We start from the raw sequence: 24,319 nt of genomic DNA on the forward strand, positions 1-24,319 counted from the left end.
TTCAGCCTTCTGTTTTGGCTCTCACTGAACCAGTCTGACTGAGGTTATGTTAAATATCTCTGTGTCAGGGAAACACGTACTTCAGAATTTCTAAGGGCCTGAAAAAAACTTCCAATTTCATTCAGTGAACTAAGGATTATAAATAACTACACTTCAAGAATGAAAGAACTACTACGCCATCAATGTGCATGGCATTTTATAGGCCGAAAAAAGTTCCCCACCTGGCATGGCAACTAGGGGGTTGTGCCAAAAGCTTTAAGGAAAGGTGGATTTTTGAAAATATTCTATCATCAAGATTCCTAAAAGGAGCAATTCTTATCTGGGAGGCGTTCTCAAGGAGCAACAAATCAACTCTGTCAAACCCACACCATTTAAACCTGATACTTACCACCACCAATATTCTTCTGCAGTTTGGAAATATCATGCCCCTTCTGAGCCAAATCTTTAATGCGCTGTTCCTGTTTTAACCTCTGCGCCAACTCTTGAGCTCTTTGCATTGTCTGGTATAGCTCATTTGTTTTAACGGTCATTATCTCCTAAATGATAAAGGAAATATACATAAAGAACATTTAGGAAGGAACCAAGACAGAATCTTGAACTACATACCTCTACGACTTGCACATTATGTGAGCTTTTCAAAAATAGGAATGCGAACATCTCTATATACTGAGAAATGGGGGAAGTAGATTTTACTTGTAACCATACCTAGCAACAACTAAGGTGGCTTGGTTTCTCAGCATGTGAGGGCTGAGCTGTGGGCAGCAGTATGAGGTGAGCTGAGAACCAGAATCCACAGGACAAGCCTGTAGTTGGAAATGAAGATTAAGTCAGCACCAAAGGAAAAGCCAAGAGGCTGGATTACAGAGCAAGCCAGAAGTTAAGACTGATTAAAGGTTATAGGAACAAACCAGAGCTTGTTGCTCAAGCAAGGTGCAATGGGAAAAGCCCTCTTATTCTCCTTCCTGTCCAGGAGAATTTAATAGCCAGCCTGGATGAGCAGGGTCTGCCAAGGACCTGAAGATACTAAACCTACCTCTTTTTGCTTTTGTTTGAGCAGATCATCTTCAAACTGCTTCTTCATTAGCTCCTGCTCTTTTGCAAGTCGGCGCTCTTCTTCTTGTTCTTCTTGTTTCCTTTGTTCCTCTTCAAGTTGTTTTTTCTTCCGCTTTTCCTCCACTTGAGCCATTATGGCTTTCTAGAAAAATCAAATTGATGATAAAACGCTCTTAGGAATTAGGGATCAAATGTCATTTAGAAAAAAATCCTCTAAATGTTAGACTTTTTGGAATTATTTCCTAATATATATTTTGCTATTTGTTTTCTTATTGTATCTGTCAGGGAACTGCCATCGGAGGAACAGGTGGGGAGAGGGCTCATGGAGGCTGAGAGGGAATCAGCAGCGAAAGCAGGGACCAGCAGGGGGAGAGATGGGTCTCTGGAGGAAGGTCTCATGAATGCGGAGAGAGACGGAGCAGCTAAAGCAGGAACTAGCAGGGAAGAGGGAGGGCTCAGGGACACGTCCAGCGAGAACAGCGGGGAGGTGTCAGAAGCTCCCATAGGGAGACCCATTCCTCGCCGGAAGCTGTCACGTCGTGAGTCCAGAAGACGTGTTTCCGTTAAGGAGCTTCTATGCTGGAAGCGCTTCCGAAAGCAACCACTGTCGGAATCTGCAAGTGACTAGGGCAGACATGTCTGAGGAGCTCTGTCACACACAGAGGTTTGTGGAGTTGCACAAACTCTGAGGGACCACGATTTTACGCACAAGCAGCTAATCATCCCATCACAGCATTCCGACAGTCTCTGTAAGCTGCCTGTGCAGGAGAAGGCATCATGAGCGACCCAGCCGGAACCGGAGAGGCAGGAGTTGGAGCGGGTCCAAGCTTGGAAGAAAGGTACCGAGCGTTGGAAATCCAACTGGCGCTGCAGACGGCGAGGCTTGAGGAGAGAAGGGCTCAGGATGCAGACAAGAAGGGGAGAGCCACCCAGTTCAACAGAAAGGTACCAGGATTGGTGCAGAAGTTTGGGGGGGACCCCAAGGACTACCATGCCTTTAGGACAGAGATGCAATATGCCCTCAATGTGCAGTTTGATGAATTCCCTGATGAGGAATCGCGAGTGGCTTTCGTGATTGGGCATCTTGAGAGGGGGGCGAGGGACTGGGTTCGACCCCTGATGGCAACGCACAATGACGTCCTAAAGGACACCATGAAGTTCTTTCGTGCAATGGATCTCATGTTTTCCAGCGATATTGAGGAGGGAGTGGTGCGCAGACAGCTAATGGCTTGCAAGCAGGGAAGCCGATCTGTCCGTGAGTACTGGACTGAGTTCACCATGCTGGTTCACAGATTGGGGTGGGATTTATCGGCGGCACCCATTCAAATGCTTTTTGAAGAAGGCCTTGCTTCGGCTGTGAAAGACGAACTTTCCCGGGGTCCTAGGGCGGATTCTATGGATCAGCTGACTAAATCTGCGCTGACCATAGGAGCGCGCCAGGAGGCGAGAGCTTTGGAGAGGCGGGAAGGGAAGGGGGAACGCTGGAAGGAGTTCCGCATTCCTGACATTCCAGAGACAACTTTCCCGCCGGCAGAGCCGATGGAAATCGGAACAGCGCGCGCGCGCGCAGTTTCAAAACCCAGTGAGGGGGGAAAGAAGGAGGGAAAAGGCGCCCGGAAATGCTATCTCTGCCAACAGCCAGGTCACTTTGCCAGAGTCTGCCCCCAGAGGAAGGAATGGCAAGGGATGGTGGGAGCTGTTGAAGGAAGAGAGGAGGGAAAACCGGAGCAGGTAAAAGCCAACGCCTGGTTGCCACAGTCGGGGCACAGCAGCCAGGCCGAAGAGCAGTGAAAGTGCCCATGCCAGAAGCTCCTCAACCTGCTCTAGTGATTGAAGTGTCGCTAGAGCTGCAAAATGGACACCCCCTAAAGATAAAGGCGCTGTTGGACTCAGGCAGCTCCTGCAATTTTATGAGCAAAGAGTTTGCTGCTGAACACCAGATACAGACGATCCCTTTAAGCAACCCCCTGCAGGTGACCACGATCGATGGCAGGGAGTTGTTGGGAGGAGAAGTCAGCTTGCAGACCGTCCCAATGATAATGAGGGTGGCAAGGCACACAGAACTGATAGCGTTTAATGTGGCCACCTTGGGAGGAGCTCCTATTATTTTGGGGATGAGCTGGCTAGCGCTACATGATCCGCTGGTGGGCTGGCATCAGAGAGTGGTTTCCTTTGGTTCAGTACATTGCTTAGAACACTGCAAAGGGGGAAAGGGTTCAGCAGGGGCCCAAGCCACCCTAGCAGGGATGGAAGTAATGGAGAAGGTGAAGGTACCACCACAATACGCAGATCTCAGCGACGTGTTCAGCGAGAAGGAAGCTGACCAACTACCCCTGCATAGGCCCTTTGACTGTCAAATCAATTTACTCCCTGGAGCACAGCTTCCTGTAGGCAAGTTGTATGCCATGTCAGACAGAGAAATGCAGGAGCTAAGAGAGTTCATTGACAAGAACCTGAAGAGAGGCTTCATCAGAGAGTCCAAAGCAGCGGGAGGTAGCCCAGTGTTTTTTGTGGATAAGAAACACACGGACAAGCCGAGACTGGTGTGTGACTTCAGGGGGTTAAATGCAGTGACAGAACCAGTGGCTTTCCCTATGCCCAGGATTGACGACATTTTGACCAGGGTGCGGAAGGGAAAGATTTTTACAAAGCTGGACCTAAGGGGGGCGTACAACCTGATACGTATAAGGAAAGGGGATGAATGGAAAACCACCATGTTCACCCCTTTGGGGGCATTTGAATATCTCGTGATGCCATTTGGCTTACAAGCAGGCTCGGCGTGCTTCCAATCGTTTATGAACCATGTACTGGGGCCTTTGCTTTACAAGAATTGCGTGGCCTTCCTAGATGACGTGTTGGTGTATTCTGAGAATGAGGAGCAGCATGTGAGAGACGTCAGAGAAGTGTTGAGCAGGCTGCAAGCCAACAGGCTGTGGGTGAAACTGGAGAAGTGTCAGTTTCATACCAAGGAGGTGGAATTCCTGGGGTACCGCCTGTCAGACAAGGGATTGGCCATGGATCCCGGCAAGGTCCAGGCAGTGCTGGAATGGAAAACACCCAAAACCAAGAAGGATGTGCAGAGGTTCCTAGGGTTTGGGAACTTTTATCGTAAGTTCATCCGAAACTTTGCCCACATGACGGCGCCCATAACGGACTGTCTCAGCAGTAAGAAGAAATTTGTTTGGACTGCGGAGGCGGAGCGAGCGTTTGAGGAACTAAAAAGGGCCTTCGCCTCTGAAGGACAACTTCTGCATGTGGATTTACAAAAAAAGCTGAGAGTCGAAACAGACGCATCAGACCGAGCCATAGGGGCGGTGCTTCTTCTGCAGCCAGGGAAGGAGGAGTCAGAGTGGAGACCGTGTGCCTTTTTTTCGCGAAAGCTGAACAAATCCGAGAGGAACTACACGGTGTACGACCGAGAACTTCTTGCTATTCATGAGGCTTTCCGGAGATGGAGGCACCAGCTAATTGGTGCACAACATAAGGTGCAAGTGTGCACTGACCATAAGAACCTAGAGTATTGGAGAACGGCGCGAGTGCTCAACCAACGGCAGTTGAGATGGGCCCAGGAGTTCTCCAAATTTAACTTTGAGATTTGTTACGTGCCAGGCCCAGAGAACGTGAGGGCGGACGCTCTCTCACGCAAACCTGAATATTTGGAGGGGGAGGGAGCACCCGAAGAAACACATGTCATTCCAGAGGACCGCTGGGTGTGTGGGGCGGCACTGGTGGGGCAAAGGGAACTGGTAGAGGGTACGGTGCATGATGAATACGCCCAGGACAAACTCAGGGGTCTCAGGAGGGAGGGAGACAAACCCGGGGGTTTTGAGGAGAGAAACGGGGCGTTGTATTACAAGGGAGCGTTATATATACCTGAAGGTGATTTGAGGGAGAAGGTACTCAAGCAACTGCACGATAGCCCCACAGCAGGGCATTTTGGGCAACATAAAACCATGTGGCTGGTTACCAGGGAATTTTGGTGGCCCAAGGTCAGGGAAGATGTGCGGGAGTATGTGAGAGGGTGTGACCAATGCCAGCGAGCCAAGGGGGAGAGGCGGGCACCGGCAGGGTTATTAGAACCACTACCCACACCTGAAAGACCATGGGAAACAGTGGCAATAGATTTCATGACTGATCTGCCAAGGTCCAGAGGGAAAACAGCCATCATGGTTGTGGTAGACCTGTTAACCAAAATGGCCCACTTTATAGCCTGCTCACATGCTGTCACGGCAGAAGAAACCGCTAAATTGTTTGTAGAAAATGTGTTTAGGTTGCATGGCGCCCCCTTGAGGGTGATTTCAGACCGAGGGAAACAATTTACTTCCAGGTTCTGGAGGAAGCTCATGAGCTTACTGCATGTAGAGGTCAATTTTTCGACTGCCCGGCATCCTGAAACCAACGGGCAGGCGGAAAGAGCCAATGGCATCCTCCAGCAATATTTGAGGTGTTATGTGAATGACAGAGAGAATGATTGGGTGGAGAAGCTGGCGTTGGCAGAATTTGCCTACAACAATGCGGAGAACGTGTCCACGGGGATGAGCCCCTTTTTGGCTAATTACGGGTGCCATCCCCGAGCTTTCCCAGGGGGGGAAGGGGAGAACTGGAGCGTTCCAGCTGCCGAACAGTTCGTAGAAGAAATGGAAGCGATCCATCGCCAGCTCCAACTTAACTTAGACAGGGCCAAGGAGGAATATAAGAGGCAGGCAGACAAAAACAGAAGAGAAGGTGAAACCATTAGGGTGGGGGACCAGGTGTGGCTGTCAACCCAAGGGTTACCATTCAAAGGGGGTTGTAAGAAGTTAAGACCCAAAAGACTGGGCCCATTTGAAGTCACGCAACAGGTCAACCCAGTGGCTTTCAGACTCCGGTTACCGAACCACATGAAGCTGCATCCAGTTTTCCACAGGTCGTTGCTGTCACCGTATAAAGGGGACAGAGAAGGGAGGGTCACTCGGGGACCAGCAATGGAGGAGAAGGAACACAGCTACCATGTAGCAGAGATTCTCGACTCCAGGTGGAAGGGAGACCAAGTAGAGTATTTGGTAACGTGGGAAGGGGAACCGGAGTCGGAAAACACCTGGGTCATGGCAGAGGATGTCAATGACGAGGTTTTAATAGAAACGTTTCATCAGAGGTTCCCACGTAAACCTCAGCCAGTGGCGAGGTTTCGGAGGGAATACTTTGCCACCACCGACGAAGAAGAAGAGTTGGAGGGGTTCACTGATTCCGAGGAGGAGGAGGATTCAGTGAGCCGGAACGGAGACCGATGGAGGGAAATGTTCGAGACGTCTGAAGATGAAGAGGATTCTTTTCGGGGTTTTACCTCCTCACCGCCCAGAGGAGAGGGAATGGGCGGGGGTGAAGGGGGTCCTGGAGGGGAGGTGGATGTCAGGGAACTGCCATCGGAGGAACAGGTGGGGAGAGGGCTCACGGAGGCTGAGAGGGAATCAGCAGCGAAAGCAGGGACCAGCAGGGGGAGAGATGGGTCTCTGGAGGAAGGTCTCATGAATGCGGAGAGAGACGCAGCAGCTAAGGCAGGAACTAGCAGGGAAGAGGGAGGGCTCAGGGACACGTCCAGCGAGAACAGCGGGGAGGTGTCAGAAGCTCCCATAGGGAGACCCATTCCTCGCCGGAAGCTGTCACGTCGTGAGTCCAGAAGACGTGTTTCCGTTAAGGAGCTTCTATGCTGGAAGCGCTTCCGAAAGCAACCACTGTCGGAATCTGCAAGTGACTAGGGCAGACATGTCTGAGGAGCTCTGTCACACACAGAGGTTTGTGGAGTTGCACAAACTCTGAGGGACCACGATTTTACGCACAAGCAGCTAATCATCCCATCACAGTATCATTCCCATAAGTTTTTTTTAAAATTCCTACATCTGGATTATGACTAAAAGTACTATGTTTATCTAGGACTAGGGGCTTTTAAAACTTTTTCAGCTCCAAAAATCAGAGAAACATTTTTGAACCTATATTGTAGTGTTTTGACATGTGGCTAAATAGAAGGCTTAAGGGTAACACAGGAAAAATATATCCGTGTCTTATTTTCATATATGAGAGGCATTTTGAAATGGATGAATTTTCAAACTTAATAAATTATATATTTCAATATTATTGTATATTTTATACTATGTTGTAACTTGTTCTGCACCTTGGGATGAATGGTAGGATAGAAATGCTATAAAGAAATAAATAAAACAATGTTTCAAATATTGAAAGTGATTTCCTCTAAGAAAAATGAAAATTCCATTCAACTAGTTTAATTTCCTTTGCTGTTCTTTTCTTTAATATGTTAAAGTGTTTTTAATTATTTTTAATGTTTTGTCAGTTGATTGTTTAAGAAGGTTTTTTAATGATAGACACCTCAAGCTTTTCTTTCTAAAAATAAACTCAACAGCCATAATACTAAAATCACCACCAGATTTGTTTAATCAGATAAAAGAAAAGAAGCTGTCTGTCATGGTTCTAACTACAATCAAGCCCAACTACATCATTACACTTCCTCTCACTGCTTGTTCAGTTTATGTTTTTGGTCAAGTTTTAATGTTTTCTTCCACTTAATAGAAAAAACAGGAAATTAAACACACACAAAACCCTATATTAGAAGTTAGTGATCTACCTGATGTTCTAATTGTTTTTGCCGTCTCCTTCCTCTCTCCTCAATTTGAGCAGGATCCAGGAGGGCAGTCATTGAGCGAAGGAAACTGTCAACAGAAAAGCATTTAGAGACACAAACATCGTAATTTAAGTAAATACATTGCTACACAACACCCCAGTCTTCACAGCAGTGCAGGCTCTTACCCAGAGTCTGTGCTTCCTTTTGGACAATGAGGCACAGTAGAGACTGTGGTGTCTTTATGATATTTGGTTCATTTGGACATATATACAACGTGAGCCTGGATGAAGAGAGTGCAGAGCATTCACAGCCCAAGAGGGCCCTGTTCCTTCTATTACTGCAGTCTCTGATTCCAAGGGACCACACACATTGTGTTTGCCCCTCTCTGCAGCATAAAACAGATTGCTCACCTCATGCTATGTGCTCCCTCTTCAGCTTGCAAAACTAACCCTTTTCCCTCTTTGCTTACTTCATCGCCCACTGCAATTCTGCCCCTGTATCCTGAAACACTTGTCTTTTGTCTCTGCTTACTATTTTTCACCTCAGGGAGGGCTTTTCCCATTTTCTGTCCTGCCCAGAGAGTTAATGGGCTAAAGACTGGCCGTCATTGGTCCCTGTGCCTCCAATGACCCACACTCAGCTAGCTCTGCCAAGATGGCCTGGATCATTAGCATAAGCTGAATCTAGGGGTCTCCGTGTCTGGCAAGGTTTAGTCAAACCTAGATTAATTCTAATTTATAATAAATCCAAGAATTGTAGGTAACTTACACCCACAAACTCTGGCCTATAACAATATCAACACATTGTACAGTGTAAAAACCCACCCAGAACATTTCTGCACACCTGTTATTACAGTGACAATATTTAATGTAAATTTTTATTTACTGACTTTTAATGAAATAAAACTCCTCTGAAGAAAATTATTCTAGAGTTTAGCACATAAATAGAGAATGCTAACTAAAACCAAAACAAATGTACTGAACGATTTCCAAAGAGCAAACAGCATTATAATTTATTATACTAATTAAATGTTGGCATCAATTTGGGAAACGCAAGGGGGGCATTCACCTGGCTTTCTGATTTGGCTCTGAAATGTTTCCAATTGCCTTTCCTGAAATCTCCACTTCTGAAGGCGTGAGATGGCATGAAGTTGTAGGTGTAAAAGCAGTCTGGTGCTGGGGTTCAGGTAAAAGTTGAAAAATTTCAGGCTGCTTTTTATACGTTGTATTTAAAGGGTATTGTGAAAATGAATTAGCATGATTCCTGAAAGAATCAAAATGCATTGTCCACTTGTCATGCTCTTCACCCTAAAGAAAATTGAAGGAAATATATATATCATTTTTATGCACATCTCAAGTTTTCTGCCAGAAGGCCCTCAAAGCAGCAAACAGTATGAATTACATTCTGTAAAAGTATGCGTGTTGAATTATTATTGTTACTATTTTAAAGGAACTATCTAAAATTTGGGAAACCTGCTTAAGTTAAGACAGTGTGAAGTACTCACATCTGAACTGACCACATCTCAGAGGGAAAACAAACCTTTTAAAACAGAGTTTGACTTACATCACTCATTTTGCCAGTACAGTGGTACCTCAGGTTGAGTACTTAATTCGTTCTGGAGGTCCGTACTTAACCTGAAACTGTTCTTAACCTGAAGAACCATTTTAGCTAATGGGGCCTCCTGCTGCTGCCGCGCCGCCAGAGCACGATTTCTGTTCTCATCCTGAAGCAAAGTTCTTAACCTGAAGCACTATTTCTGGGTTAGCGGAGTCTGTAACCTGAAGCGTATGTAACCTGAAGCATATGTAACCTGAGGTACCACTGTATATGTTCTTCCAGGTTGCCAGGTCACCTGACCGAGCTGGTGCTCAACTCCAGTGTGAGTCCTCCTTCCTGCTCCTCCCCCAGAATGCCCATTTTTCAGGTCTTACACCATCTTAAATTCCACCAGGCTCAGATTAGCTGGTTGGGTCCCTTCTGAGCCAGGACAGGGAACTTACAGCAGCGTAGCTCAGGTGAGCAGGAACCAGCCGGCTAAACCACTAATCTGTCATATCCTAACTCACTCCTCCCAGCAGAGCTAGGATTAGGTTTATGCCCTCAACAGTAAACTACTGAATGCTTCGAAGCAAATCCCACAGAGACTAATAGGGTTATGAATACTCAACACTATTTAGCATTGCCCTTGTGCTCTCCCATTGTAATTTCTAAAAACATTTCTAAAAACTTGCTGAGCATTGGGCTGCAAGTTACTTGGCACTAGGTCCCTTTCTGTAGGACTTTTAAATGTGCATAGTTTTGCACTCACAGCACACACCAGGCATGGGCAGATGTTTGGGACTACAATTCCCATCATCCCTAGCTAACAGTACCAGTGGTCAGGGATGATGGGAATTGTAGTCCCAAACATCTGGAGGGCCGGAGTTTGCCTATGCCTGGCATACACAATCATCCAACAGCATATTTCTCCAGCTCCTTGCTGAGGGCGCTAGATACAAGTGACTAACTAAATAAATAAATAAATAGCAGAGATATTAAAGAAATGGGTACATGCTACTCCTTCCCTTGCTCTCCCAGCTCTGATATCATGTAGCACAAGGGCTTTACACATCTTATTATATACTTGATGGCCTCACTCATGGAATTCTCCGTTCTCTGGGTAATTTTATTAACTGGGCCAGAGTGAAAGACATGGACAACATAAACCATTTCTCATTTCAAATTATTACCCTTCATAGACCACAGCTACCTTGGATAAATTACACTTTTCTTCAAGTTTTCGTAGTCTGTCAGCTTCTTTTTGTTTATCAAGTTCTTCAAGCCACTTCTTCTGCTGCTCACGTTTTACAGCACTAAAAGGATGCTCTACTGGTGTTGCTTCCTAAAAGAAAAAGGCAACATCTTTTACTTCCATTTACTCTCAGATTAATCCATTTGATTAGTATTTGGGCTTTACACTATAAAAGTGGGACACTCTGTACATGCATGTGTTTGAATAATCAGAGCAACTATTTTAAAACTGGGTCTTGATCACATCATTGCCATGCAGTTTTTAACAGCTGTATAAGTTCTGCTATTGGTGCTATTTATAGTGCATATGGGGACCCCAACACTAGAGGGAGACCAGATTTCTATGGGCTGTAGTTACTGGATGCACATCACATGTGATTCTGTCTTCTTAACAGCTAAAATCCATGAGCAATTTCCTGGCTCACAATAAATTTTAAAAGTAGTATTTGGTGAGTGTGTTATCTTCTTTTTTGGAAACGCAGACAAAGTAAAGGGAACACAGTTGTCCCATGACAATTTCCTTATAAAAGTTAAGGCAAGCTGGTTTTATAGACTGGATCCCAGCATAGCATTTCATGTCCTTTTATGTAACTAGAATAAATGACATCTTTCTTAAATATACCTTTGAGTAAAATAATATTAGTACTGTCTTGATAGTTATTAAAATGAAGTCAATTTCAGCCTCCACACATCTAACATTCTACCACACTAGAGAGATAACATTTCCCAATTGAGAATAGCCTATGACAAAAGGACGGCAGGCAACCCCTCAAGTCTGATCTGACATGTTGGATTCTACTTCCAATCCTAAGAAGGTTAAATAATTCTACCAGTGTCCTCTGAATGATGTCTACTCAGCCAAGCTCATGAAAGCCACATTCCAAAAGCAGAGAAATGCACTGTCCAAAATTCAAGGTTTAAAAATGTGAAACACTGCATGCAAAAAAATTCTTACCCCTAACACAAATGCTGTTCGAATAGCGGCTGGTAAATCAGGAGAACTGAAACTAGAAAACTGTCCAGTTTGGCCACTTGAAACACTGGGTGAAGTTTCACTAGCCTCAGTGGTCAAAGTTCTACAAATGTGGTTATCTTCCATTGCAGCACTGAAGTCATCTGAAAATGCCATCTACAAACAAAGTATCTTGGTGACTTCAAATGAACTGCTTTTTTCCATTGGTGTTAAAATGTAAACATGTTTCATGCAATTATATATTATTCAATTTTGTCCAGTTAAAAAATACGCACACACCCATCACCACCACTATGCATTAGGAATTACAATTAATTCTAAATGCCTTTGCGAGAGAACTTCATAAAGGGAAAGAAATTTATTTAAGATGGGCCTGCAAAGATATTTGCAGTAGGACATGGAACCTCCAAATTATTTGCCTATTCTCTAAAGATGTATCAGTGTGTACAACTAAACACAAAAAGGCAGGCATATATTTTAGATAACAGCACAGGATGGAATTACAATATTGGCAAAAATATAAGCAACATTTATTGCATTGAACAAAATGGTTTGTTTATTTCTACCTGAGTCATTTGCCCCTTGTCGAAGCAACAACTTACTGTATCCATTTTCTGCCTCAGGTGATATTTGGACTCTGTTTCCAAAGTTTCTTTCAGTTTCTTCTTGAAAGCTATCTGTTCATCTTTAAATGAGAGAAATCATCAGTGTAGTGTCTCATTGGCTCATTCTGGATGTCACAATATCCACTGTGACAGTGGATCTGCCAGGAATAAGCCTGGGCCAGAATCAGTCCTAAGTTCAGAAACTCTCACCAGTGGGAAATGATGGCAGAGAATGCAGTAAATAAAAACTGAAGTAAAAAATGTTTGCCCCCCCTCCCAAAAAGCTTAGAATTAAGTGAGTTCTAAAAATCACTGATTTATATTTTAATGTTTTAATGCCACCCACTCCCAAGAATGCTTTGTTTAGAAGGAGATAAAAATGCCCTGTCTTCTAAATTTCAGAGCAGTACAATTTATATAGCACTTTTAGGCTGTGATTCAAAGAACACGTATCTTAGAAGAAATCAGTAAGAATTACTGCCTGGAAAATGCACCAATATGTATTTCATTCCCCCCCCCCCTTGTTAATACTTAGAACCACTCTGCAGAGGTCAATATTTTTTATCTTCATCTTACATATGGAGAACAATGAAGAATCTACCCATAACCAGAGAAGCAATCATTTACTCAGTTTGACAAGTGAACTGCATGCTGGGGCCCCAATCCATATTTATACAGGCTTTAACCATTGGAAGCCTACTGAAGCCCCATTCCAGTTTGGTCCTTCCACACCTTCCATTTGCACTGTGTAAAATTGCCTTATGGGGATGCAGGTGGCGCTGTGGTCTAAACCACAGAGCCTAGGGCTTGCTGATTGGAAGGTTGGCGATTCGAATCCCTGCGACGGGGTGAGCTCCCATTGCTCGGTCTCAGCTCCTGCCCACCTAGCAGTTCGAAAGCATGTCAAAGTGCAAGTAGATAAATAGGTACCGCTCCGGTGGGAAGGTAAACAGCGTTTTCATGCGCTGCTCTGGTTTGCCAGAAGCAGCTTAGTCATGCTGGCCACATGACCCGGAAGCTGTCTGCGGACAAACACCGGCTACCTCAGCCTATAGAGCAAGATGAGCGCCGCAATCCCAGGGTCATCCGCGACTGGACCTAGTGGTCAGGGGTACCTTTACCTTTACTAAAATTGCCTTTGGAACTTGCAATTTACTTCTAAATAAACCATTCACACTAACTGACTGAATGGCATCACATCCAATATGGCCCTAAGTGGAAAGCTAAACAGTCACTGTGGTTCAGTCTTGTAGTTACATTAGTTTGAAGGCTTATAAAAATTGCATATATTTTAGGTAACAGTTATTTTTATTTGCTTGACACATACAACTAAGTGGGGAGAAATGAAAATGTTTAAACGTCAAGCTCCTTTACTTTAAATATCGCATTAGTAGCACCACAAAAAACACCACTATCCTATAAAGCTTGGCTTGCAGATTGATCATATTCCACCCCCTTGTATACAGTTAACTACAGCAACAATATCTATTTGTAAAACGAGGTGGCTGTTTAACAATTAATTGCACACTATAGAAATGCAGTTAATTACACTGTACCTAGTTCCTTCTTCCACTGAGACTTCTTCGCATCTAATAAGGTTTTGTCCCTTTCTCTTTCTCCCAAAGCACTAAATATATCAGCTGGTTTCCACGAATTCCTGCTGAAGAAAATCAAAAGAGGTTTTAAAGCTCAGTTATTAAAGTAACTGCTAATCATATTGGGTTGACTCTAGATTTTGCTCTCCAGCTGGAAGTGAGGATGAGGTTACTTTAACTGATTCTTCCCACCAGCCTCAGCCTGCTTAGCAGTACTTAGCACCATCTCCCACCCTGTTCCAGGATGTTGAGGAGAAGGGAAATGGTTAAAGTTAATTCCCCCTGTATAATCTCTCCACTGCATGAAAAGCCCTTCTGGAAGGTGAAGTCTGAATCCAACTATTTGAGAATGATAGAATCAGAGATGGGAGACTCCAGGCAGGCTCATGTTGATATAATCCTTACAGCACTTCCAACTTGGTACAGGGTATATCAAATACAGTATCTTTTGACTAGCTACTTGCCTAGTAACTCCCCACTAAAGAAACAGACTAAGGTGCATTCCTAACCCCACTAACTCTGAAGAAGCCCTACTGAATCCAACAGGACTTATGTCCATGTACAAATGATTGGCATCGCACTGTAAATATTTGACTAAAAAATAAAGGACCAAATGAAACTAGTGTCTATGTTCATTTGCATAATATCCTCAATAACTGCATCCAAGAGCATCTGATCATATGTAGTGTTCAAGTGACCAGTATGTATATTTTGAGATATAGGCTTGTGTTCAACGTAGCGCTAAGGAGATCATTTTATCAGTGCGAGCATTTCTGCTTGCCCGACAGAATGCTCTCCCCTCTCCTCTCCCTGCATGCCGTTTAGGGTGTTTGCCCAACCTTCCTCAGTAGATTTGGGGAGGAAATGGGAGAAACTCCCATTGCACTAGTGGGCATCCTTGCACTGGCTTCTTTTAGCACAAGTCAGATGACAAAGCCCCATAGGTTTTCATGCAAGTATTCCTATATAATTCTATAGGGCTGGGCACTATATACCGTACTGGCCTGAATATAAGCTGCACTTTTAAAATTGGAGGGGGGAAATGAAAAGAAGAAAAAATACCCAAATATAAGCCGCTCCATTCCTCGCTGCTCCTGGCTGCATACCGGGCAGGGGGGGAGCCGGGCTACGTTGCCGGTGGCCTTTCCCCTTCCTCTTTCTCTCCCTTCCTGGCCTTGGGGGAGAGAATGGGGGACTACGCGCGCTCCTGGCACTGTTGGCCTCGCACTCCTGTCTGCATACCATAAAGCTGTGAATATAAGCCGCACTTAAACTTTTCATGGGCAGAATTTGGGGGGAAAGTGTATCTTATATTCGGGCCAATATGGTATTATGCTGTGTAAAAGGGTCTATCCACTGTATATCACGAAGCAGTCTTTTTCAAAGCATTCATATTATTTAAAAAATTCAAATAATCTGAATTTGAGTTTAAAAGACCTACATACGCGATAGCTTTCTGTTCAGCCTGCTTGGATATTCCTTGGTTTTTGTTTGAAATGAAACTATGTTCACTTGGAACAGATGGAACTTCACCAGCCTTTTGGAGTAATCCCATGATGTTCTCTTCTGTGGGCTGATCAGCAGGAATGTTGCTATCTGCACTGCTTGTTACTGGAAAAGAAAAAGTACCATTGAAAATTAATGCTGCGGTAGATTTTGTCCTTATTTCCTAGCCTATGTTCAACCCTTTCAGAAACCATTCAAAGTCAGCTAAATTACATTTAGGGTTACATCCAATGTTGCTGTTTTTACTTAAGGGAGATATCCCTAAATCCCTTTTCTGATGAAACTGTGATGCCAAGACTTCTAACCATATTTACTTGTAAATGAAACACTGGTGCATTAATGTGTTTTTGGAATATTCAGCATACTTATGCCTGTGAACCAACTCACAGTTACTTTTTAAACTCTGAATTTAAATGGAAAAATTCAAGTACATTACATTGCCATTTATTGTGAAGGGCACATAAAAACAGAAGCAGGGACCTAATCCTCCCCATTTTATGATGATGTAGATTATTGCAGGAAAGCCTGCAAAATATGGACCAGCTCTGAAGTTGAAAGCAGGCACAAATATAAACTAGATACTATTTTCATCACAAGTGTAAAGTACCATTAAGCCCTATGAGTGGCTAGTTGCAAACCTAGAGCCACTTATTTGGGAATAAGTCCCACTTAAGACATGGGACATACAGCTGATTAGACAGTAATTTGACTGTACAGTGGTACCTCGCAAGACGAATGCCTCGCAAGACGGAAAACCCGCAAGACGAAAGGGTTTTCTGTTTTGGAGGCGCTTCGCAAGACAAATTTCCCTATGGGCTTGCTTCGCAAGAAGAAAGCCCATAGGGAAATCTCCGGGGACCTCTTTTAAATGCTGGTGGTGGGGAGCAAAGCCTTTCCCCCCCCTCCGGCCTTCAGAAGAGGTCCAGGAAGGCCGGCGGGGGCCGAAAGGCTTTGCTCCCCACCGCCAGCATTTTAAAAGCAGTCCGGGATAGCAGGGAAGCGCTTCCCGCTATCGCGGACGGCTTTTGAAGGCAGGCGGGGGGGAGCAAAGTCTTTCGCCCCCCGCCCGCCTTCAGAAGAGGTCCAGGACCTCTTCTGAAGGCGGGCGGGGGGTGAAAGTCTTTGCTCCCCCCTGCCTGCCTTCCCGGGAGAGCGGAGAAAGGCAGCGCGTTTCTCCGCTGTCCCGGACGGCTTTTGAAGGCAGGCGGGGGGGGGCAAAGACTTTCGCCCCCCGCCCGCCTTCAGAAGAGGTCCAGGACCTCTTCTGAAGGCGGGCGGGGGGCAAAAGTCTTTGTCCCCCCTGCCTGCCTTCCCAGGGGCTTTTACATCGCCCCGGACAGCGGAGAAGTCCTCCACTGTCCCGGGGTTTTTCAAAATGCTGGGGGTGGGAAGAAAAGCCCTTGTCCCCCCCCCCAGCCTTCAGAAGAGGTCGGGGGACAGACTGTCCCCGGACCTGGTCTGAAGGCGGTTTCCATAGGAACGCATTAATTGATTTTCAATGCATTCCTATGGGAAACCGTGCATCGCAAGACGAAAAACTCGCAAGAAGAAAAAACTTGCGGAACGAATTAATTTCGTCTTGCGAGGCACCACTGTATTGTAAGAATGCATTTTCAGACCTTTCTCCAACCTAGCAAAGTTTGATGTCAGTCAGAATCTGGTAAGGTAGGAAGCACAAGGTATATCAGTTGGTACTAAGAACTTACATGATTTAACTTGGTTGGGAAAGACCTATTTTATAGCATTTAGAGATTCACAGAAATAAGAGCAATATTTTTAAAAGTTTACACCAAAATGAATTCAGATAAATGCAAATAACTTCTGAAAACCAGTCTACTATACTGTGAATAAGTACAGTACAAATTAGATAATACAGTATTCCATATCAGACCTTTATGAGGACATCACAACAAGAATCAAACTGCATTAAGATCTAAATTTAAATGAAACATGACTTCTTTTCTAAGCCCAAACAATGGACCATATATTTCACTAAATAAATAATATGGCTATGAGAACCACTGAAAAGCCATTCAACAAAAAAATAAGTTTCTAGTTTTTGATCCAACAGTGGCTTATTTGATCATTTTATTTTGATGTAAGCATCTCATTACTGTCCAAGCATCAGACTTATTTTAAAGTACCGTATTTTTCGCCCCATAAGACGCACCGGCCCATAAGACGCACCTAGATTTTAGGGGGGGAAATAAAGGAAAAAAAATTTATTTCCCCCCCAGGTGCGCTGCGCTAATCCAGAAGCTTGGGGCAAGCTGAGGTCAGCGCGCCCCAAGCTTCTGCGTGCCGGCAAGCAGTCCGCTGCCGCCCCAAGCCTCCCGCACCCGGCAGGAGGTCCCGCTGGGTGCGCAAGGCTTGGGGCGGCAGCGGACTGCTTGCGCGCACCTAGAAGCTTGGGGCGTGCTGAGCTCAGCACGCCCCAAGCTTCTGCATGCCGGCAAGCAGTCCGCTGCCGCCCCAAGCCTCCCGCACCCGGCAGGAGGTCCCGCCGGGTGCGCAAGGCTTGGGGCGGCAGCGGACTGCTTGCGCGCACCTAGAAGCTTGGGGCGTGCTGAGCTCAGCACGCCCCAAGCTTCTGCATGCCGGCAAGCAGTCCGCTGCCGCCCCAAGCCTCCCGCACCCGGCAGGAGGTCACGCTGGGTGCGCAAGGCTTGGGGCGGCAGCGGACTGCTTGCGCGCACCTAGAAGCTTGGGGCGTGCTGAGCTCAGCACGCCCCAAGCTTCTGCATGCCGGCAAGCAGTCCGCTGCCACCCCAAGCCTCCCGCACCCGGCAGGAGGTCCCGCCGGGTGCGCAAGGCTTGGGGCGGCAGCGGACTGCTTGCGCGCACCGAGAAGCTTGGGGCGGGCTGAGCTCAGCACGCCCCAAGCCTCGCGCACCCAGCGGGACCTCCTGCCGGGTGCGGGAGGCTTGGGGCGGCAACGGACTGCTTGCGCGCACCGAGAAGCTTGGGGCAAGCTGAGGTCAGCGCGCCCCAAGCTTCTGCGTGCCGGCAAGCAGTCCGCTGCCGCCCCAAGCCTCGCGCACCTGGCAGGAGGTCCCACCGGGTGCGCGAGGCTTGGGGCGGCAGCGGACTGCTTGCGCGCACCGAGAAGCTTGGGGCGGGCTGAGCTCAGCTGGCCCCAAGCTTCTCGGTGCGCGCAAGCAGTCCGCTGCCGCCCCAAGCCTCGCGCACCCGGTGGGACCTCCTGCCGGGTGCGCGAGGCTTGCAGACACTCGCCCGAAGCAGGGGGAGCCCTCCAGAGGGCTCCCCGTGCTTCGGGCGACAGGCTGCCGCCCCAAGCCTCGCGCACCCGGTCGGACCTCCTGCCGGGCGCGCGAGGCTTGCAGGCATTCGCCCCATAAGACGCACCCCGATTTCCCCTTCATTTTTGGAGGGGAAAAAGTGCGTCTTATGGGGCGAAAAATACGGTAATCAGAAAATAATTTGGTTCTGTGTAGAAAATAAATATCTTACTTCTTTTCTCCTTCTTTTCATCCTGAAGCTGAGAGGTTCCTGTAGTTGCTTCTTTTACAGCCATCAAAATCTGTTCAAGCTGCTGTTGCGTTAAACATACCAAATTGTCCCTTAGCTCCTCAACGGAAACAGGATGTTTTTTGAGCTTCTTGTTTGATTCCGGAGGTTTCTTAATTGAAATTCTGGTGTTACTTGGCTTTGCAGTTGTGTTCTCTTTTTGAATGATAAAGGTGCTGTCTTTATTGCAAGGTTCTTTGGATGAATCCTTAGTAGATATCAACGTTTCACTATTTTTCCCATCTTTTGTCAGGGACAGTCTTGATCCCACTTTCTGTTTCGTAAAACATTCACTCTTTTCACAGGAAGTGTGCAATGATTTCAGAATATGCCCATTCTGTTTTGTTCTCAATGTATGTTTAAATGTTTTGTTTTTATTACACATCTGTTAAGACAACAATAATGAGCTTATTAGAATACCCTCCAAAAACTGAAGCTGTTTTTCTAAGCCATGCTGATGAAATGGTTTTCAGTTGTTCCAGCCAAGGAAGTAGGTCCGCTCTTGAAAAATTAATTTTAGATTTACAGCCTATTTCAAAGGAGGCTGTACTGGAGAAACACAAGAGGTTCAAGCAGAAATTTCAAGCAGAAAAACAGATTATTTTCTCATCTCAATACTGAAACAAATGCTAGCATGCGAACTAATTTAAAGGCCATTTGACCAGAGTCCAACAAAACTTACAAGTAATTCTGCATGCCCAAGAGGGCTTTAAATTGGGGGTTTTCAAAAAGCCATCCAATTCATGCAACTGAAGGGACTCTCAAAAGCAGTTTGTGATATGACATTGAAGACTGACTTCACATAGGGAATGCAAAATCAGCTTACGCAAAATAAAAAGTACACTTTTAAGAAAACTTACCTTTACACTTGGTTTGGATTTACTCACTGTGAAAGAAAAATACATAAGAATGAGAACAAGGTCTAGGGCAATGTCAGCTTATAACAGGGGAAATATCAGCTGGAAAAAATATCAGTGGCAGTGTGGCTAAACTCCTTATATGCAAAGAGAACAAGCACTAGATGAAGTGCTCCTCCATTGTTCATTTGTGCCCTCCTCCTCTTCCTTTCGTGCACTAACTTAAGCATTAAGTTACATTAAACCAGAGTCCCAGTCATGTCCGACCCAGAGAAATCTGGCTTAATGCCTGCTAACAAACCAAGAAAATAAGCCAGAATTGGTTAACTCAGGAGCTTATTCTCAAGTAAGTATGAAGGACTGTAGTCTTAACATTTTTGTAAAATTCCTGTACACCCAAATTAATTATTTATTATAGTTATCTGTCTCTCATTTTTTTTAAAATCACAAAGCGACCTACATTTTAAAAAATAAATAAATCCAAATACTGGTGAATACTGGTCTCTACAGCTGCAGCACGCATTGCAATCTTGCAACGGTTTTACTTCACCCCCCAAAGGTGCATCCCTCCATTGTCTCCCGAGACAAATGGATGCCAACAATACCAAGTGTGGCTGTTAGTCCACCTAGGCCAGAGTTGTCTACTCTTGACAGGCACTGCTCTTCAGTTTCAGGCATAAAGCCTGCTGTACAATTCTTTTAACTGGAAATGCTAGGGATTGAACCTGGGAAAGCAGATACTCTATCACTGAACTATAGTCACTCCCTGAGAACTACACCTGTTGTGTTCTGTGAATTGTGGCCAGTGTCTTCACAATGCCTATGTGCTGCTGTAATCAAACCACAGTAGTTTGTGGTTTGAATAGAACACATCTCACGCATGTATTTAAAAGTCTGTTATGAAACTCATTTTGTCTATACAAAGACTATAGTAAATCTTAATATTGACCATTATACATAAAAGTAATCATACCACAAGGCGCCACTATCAGTCTAGGTTTTCCATCCAGTATTTCAGTTTCAAGCTTTAAACCATCCCTGTAATATAAAAGAAAGTAAAATGTGTCTATAATTGCAATTTTGATGGGGAAAGACAGAGCATAATTTTTAAACAGTAATCATGAACCAATGACACCCATTTCCAATTTAAATATTGTCACAACAGTAAAGATATAAACTAAACGCTGCCATCAAATGAAACACTGCCATTAAAGAGCAAAATGGAGAAGATGGAAACTTGATGCAACTTATAAGCAAATGTGGGCACATGGAGTAGAACAGGACACCCTCTCCAACACAGCACCACCTTCTGAGACTACTGTAGCCACTGTAACATCATGCATTCTAGGCCCAGCCAAGTCAACTGGGTCAGAGGGTGAGAACTAGAAATTGGGCTATTACAGAGGGGACTCTATGATATTCCCTTCCTGGCACATGTTTTTGAGACAGCTCATCTGTTTTCCTTCACTTTTAATTGAAAAGTTTTGTTCCGAAGTGTGTTTCCAGAGGATTTAGTGAGCATTTACTGAATTGTATACAGTAAATCCACAATTTACACACATTTAATTGTAAACAGTAAATCCACAAGTTACACACATTTAAGTTGTGAACATTCAACTTTATGCATGCAGTGGAAATAAATAAATAGGGAGCAGAAATGGGGTGGGTGTCAGGGGGGAAAAACTTTGGGAATCCCAACTGCCAATGAACCTAATGTGTATTGACTATACATTATTTTGGCTTTAGGCACAATCCATGGAACATAATCCCACTTAAATTGCAGGCTTACTGTATTTAAATTCTGCAACATGTTTTTTATGTTTTAAATTTTATTAGAAAAAGTATATAAGTTACATGTAAGCCAGCTTGGTAGTGCTAGTCTTGAAAGGCTGCTTAGAAATACTGGAAATAAAGGACATCATGTTCAGTGGTAAAGAAACCCACTGGTTGTAGCTCCAATCCATTTCCCAGCATAACTCATCCACCAGGGTGACCATCCCTAAACCAGGCATGAAACCAGATTAGAACAGAAAAAAGAGGCTGCAACCTGAACTCCCCACCCCCACCTCATGGACCATTTTGACAGATGGGCAGAGCCACCAACCGGTAAATCACCCAAAATCACCATGAAGTCAGATGACGTAACATCAAAGGAAATAATGGGAGTGTGCTCCCTATTCTTTTATTTCTTCCTTGGATTCAAACTGTGCTGGCAAAGGAAGATCCAAGCACCACTTGCAGCAGCAATGACCTCCACTTGGTAACTCTGGTCAGCTGCAGGCTTGTAGTCAGCATTGAATATGAACTTAGGGATGAATGCAAGTCTCACTTGCAACTGCTGTTTGCTCCACTTTGGAACCTGCATCAGTTGGGAGCGCCAAGTGGAGCTGATTATTCAATGATCTGCATTTGGTGCCATATTTAAAAGGAGGAACTATTTTGAGCACACTCTAATGCTCCTGGTTGTTCCCTGCTGCTGTAGTATTACCTGCCCCACACCTGATGTTAGGTGTGATGTCAGGTGTGGGACAGGTGGGAACAGCTTGGGCCATCAATGACTGAAGCTTTTCCTCCACTGCTGCTCACCAGTTCCGAAGCTGGCAACCTTACACATAACAGCCTAAATCCAGCACGAGTATTAGGCAAATCTAAATAGATTTATTTTAATGGCCTCTGGGAAATCTAGCTGTGTTAGATTGGGGGTAGTGTAAACATTAAAAAAGCCTGCTGGATCAGATCAAAGTCCCATGTATTTCACCTTGGACAAACATGGGAAGTTTGCAAGCAGAACCTGAGCACATTATTATTAGATGTAGTAGTAGTATACCACCATTCACCTGAAGAGCTCAGGGCAGTTCACAGTATAAAAATACAAGAACAAAAAATAAATATAAACAGAAAAATAAACAAAACAAAACAATAACCGCCTCCCCCCCCAAACACATTTAGAAGGATATAGGATTTATCCCCACTTGCAATTCACAAAAACCGGAATTCAGAGGCGAGTTGCCTCCTACAGTGGAGGTAAAATACCGCCATCATGGCTAGAAACCATTGGCAGCTTTATCCTCCGTTAATTTGTCTAATCCCCTTTGAAAGCCACCTGACCTGATGGCCATCACTACATCTTGTGGGAGTGCACATATGTGCAGAAACCTCCTAGCTCGTTTTTATAGCAAATGAGTACAGTGGTACCTCGGGTTAAGTACTTAATTCGTTCCGTAGGTCCGTTCTTAACCTGAAACTGTTCTTAACCTGAAGCACCACTTTAGCTAATGGGGCCTCCCGCTGTCGCCGCGCTGCCAGAGCCCGATTTCTGTTCTCATCCTGAAGCAAAGTTCTTAACCCGAGGTAATTTTTTGGGTTAGCGGAGTCTGTAACCTGAAGCGTATGTAACCCGAGGTACCACTAGTAAACTGTGTCACCAAAATTTATTGGAAGGTTTTTAGAGGGTAACGCTTTCTAAGATGCGCGCCGGTGTGTGTGTGTGTGTGTGTGTGTGTGTGAGAGAGAGAGAGAGAGAGAGAGAATCGCGTGTGCTGGGGCCGGGGGGAGTTGTAAGGCAACCCGGACACGAAGCAGGTCTTGAAGCTCCCACAGCACCCATCCTTTGTCCAGGTGTGCACAGATTGTGACACACAGTAACTGGCGGCGCAATAACCTTGTCGGTTATTTCATGGGTGGGAGGCTTCAGGTTCTGGGGTCCGGGGCTTGTGCCTCGTGCCCCCCCCTCGAAAGGTTCAAAAGGAAGCCTCTCCGTCGTGACCACAAGGAGGGAGCCACGTACATGGCACACGCGACTGCCTGCCTGCCAGCCACCGACCCACCCACCCAACCAGCGCAGGGAGAAGAGAGCTCTTCTTACCCCAGATTCATGGCTCTTTCCTCCGCTCTGTACGGCAGGCACAGAAACCCAGGAGGGACTCAGCAGCAGCAGGGCAGCAGGAGGAGGAGGAGGAAGCGCACAGAGCAGCCCCTCGGGGACACTGAGCCTGGGCTGATCCCTGCTTAATGTGTGTACGTCGGTTGCTGCTACCGCACAATGAGAGGGGAGCTGATAGGGCCAGGGCCGCTGCGGACTTCTCGCCAATGAGCTGTGCTCACACTCAGCGGGTCGCGCTGCCTGGCTGCGAGGCATTGTGGGAGTTGGAGTCCGGCCGAATCTTGAGGGCTTCCCCTCCCCTCCTATTCCTCCTTCCCGCCCGCTTTCCTTCCCGCTCTCGAGTGGCGCGCGCAACGGGAGGCGGAGAGCAAGAAGCCGTTAGGAGGCGCGCGCGTCTCCCCCCCCCTTCCCTGGCGGGGCCGAACGTTCCTCCCAAGGGTGACCTGGCACTATTTCGCCTCTGTGGAGGAGTCATGCTGTTCTCCTGATAGTTGCTTGCGACCAGTCTCTCCCTCAGATGCATATAAATAAATAAATCACGACAAATCACGTCTCTTCTGGTTCTAGGCAACGTCTTGAAAATGTTTAGTTGCCAGTGGTGCCGAGGACTGAAATAATAGAATCAGGAACGAAGCCTAACCTGACACAAAAAATTACTACTACTACTACTATCATGATTGTCATGGCTGTATTGGGCACTTGTGTGCATGTTAAACAGTTAAGTGGTTCAGCACAGCTTGTCTGATAAAATAAATCTGCAAAATCAAATCTCTGTTGTCACCCCTAAAAGTCCCCCCCCCCACAACTTACATCACTACTAGGAATTCAAAATTCTTTGTGGAAGTAGCACCTATGATAAAATATGTTTAGAAAAGATGCAAAATGCTCTTTCTACAAGTGTACTCCCAAGTTCCCA

General features: G+C 45.6%; 1 protein-coding gene across 5 annotated transcripts in view; it reads right to left on the minus strand.

Moving 5' to 3' along the window:
• The window catches only part of CCDC66 (coiled-coil domain containing 66), a 46,275-nt gene extending 22,558 nt beyond the window's left edge, over window positions 1-23,717 (minus strand). Inside the window, exons 1-13 of one of the 5 annotated variants that reach the window (XM_081184037.1) lie at window positions 23,386-23,714; window positions 20,494-20,558; window positions 19,524-19,549; window positions 18,607-19,048; window positions 15,075-15,240; window positions 13,591-13,694; window positions 11,996-12,114; window positions 11,412-11,585; window positions 10,416-10,547; window positions 8,735-8,973; window positions 7,670-7,754; window positions 1,034-1,195; window positions 389-536 (exon numbers count right to left, since the gene is read on the minus strand). In XM_081184037.1, coding sequence (XP_081040163.1) covers window positions 389-536; window positions 1,034-1,195; window positions 7,670-7,754; window positions 8,735-8,973; window positions 10,416-10,547; window positions 11,412-11,585; window positions 11,996-12,114; window positions 13,591-13,694; window positions 15,075-15,240; window positions 18,607-19,048; window positions 19,524-19,549; window positions 20,494-20,558; window positions 23,386-23,396 — 1,873 coding nt within the window. In that variant the 5' untranslated portion in view covers window positions 23,397-23,714. Of the gene's footprint in view, window positions 1-388; window positions 537-1,033; window positions 1,196-7,669; window positions 7,755-8,734; window positions 8,974-10,415; window positions 10,548-11,411; window positions 11,586-11,995; window positions 12,115-13,590; window positions 13,695-15,074; window positions 15,241-18,606; window positions 19,049-19,523; window positions 19,550-20,493; window positions 20,559-23,385 lie in introns of all 5 variants that reach the window. The other 4 variants (XM_081184038.1, XM_081184040.1, XM_081184041.1 and 1 more) reach the window with 4 other exon arrangements.
• Between the last annotated feature and the right edge of the window lie 602 nt (window positions 23,718-24,319).

The sequence above is a fragment of the Podarcis bocagei genome, assembly GCF_964188305.1.
Source record: "Podarcis bocagei genome assembly, chromosome: 2".
NCBI lineage: Eukaryota > Metazoa > Chordata > Lepidosauria > Squamata > Lacertidae > Podarcis > Podarcis bocagei.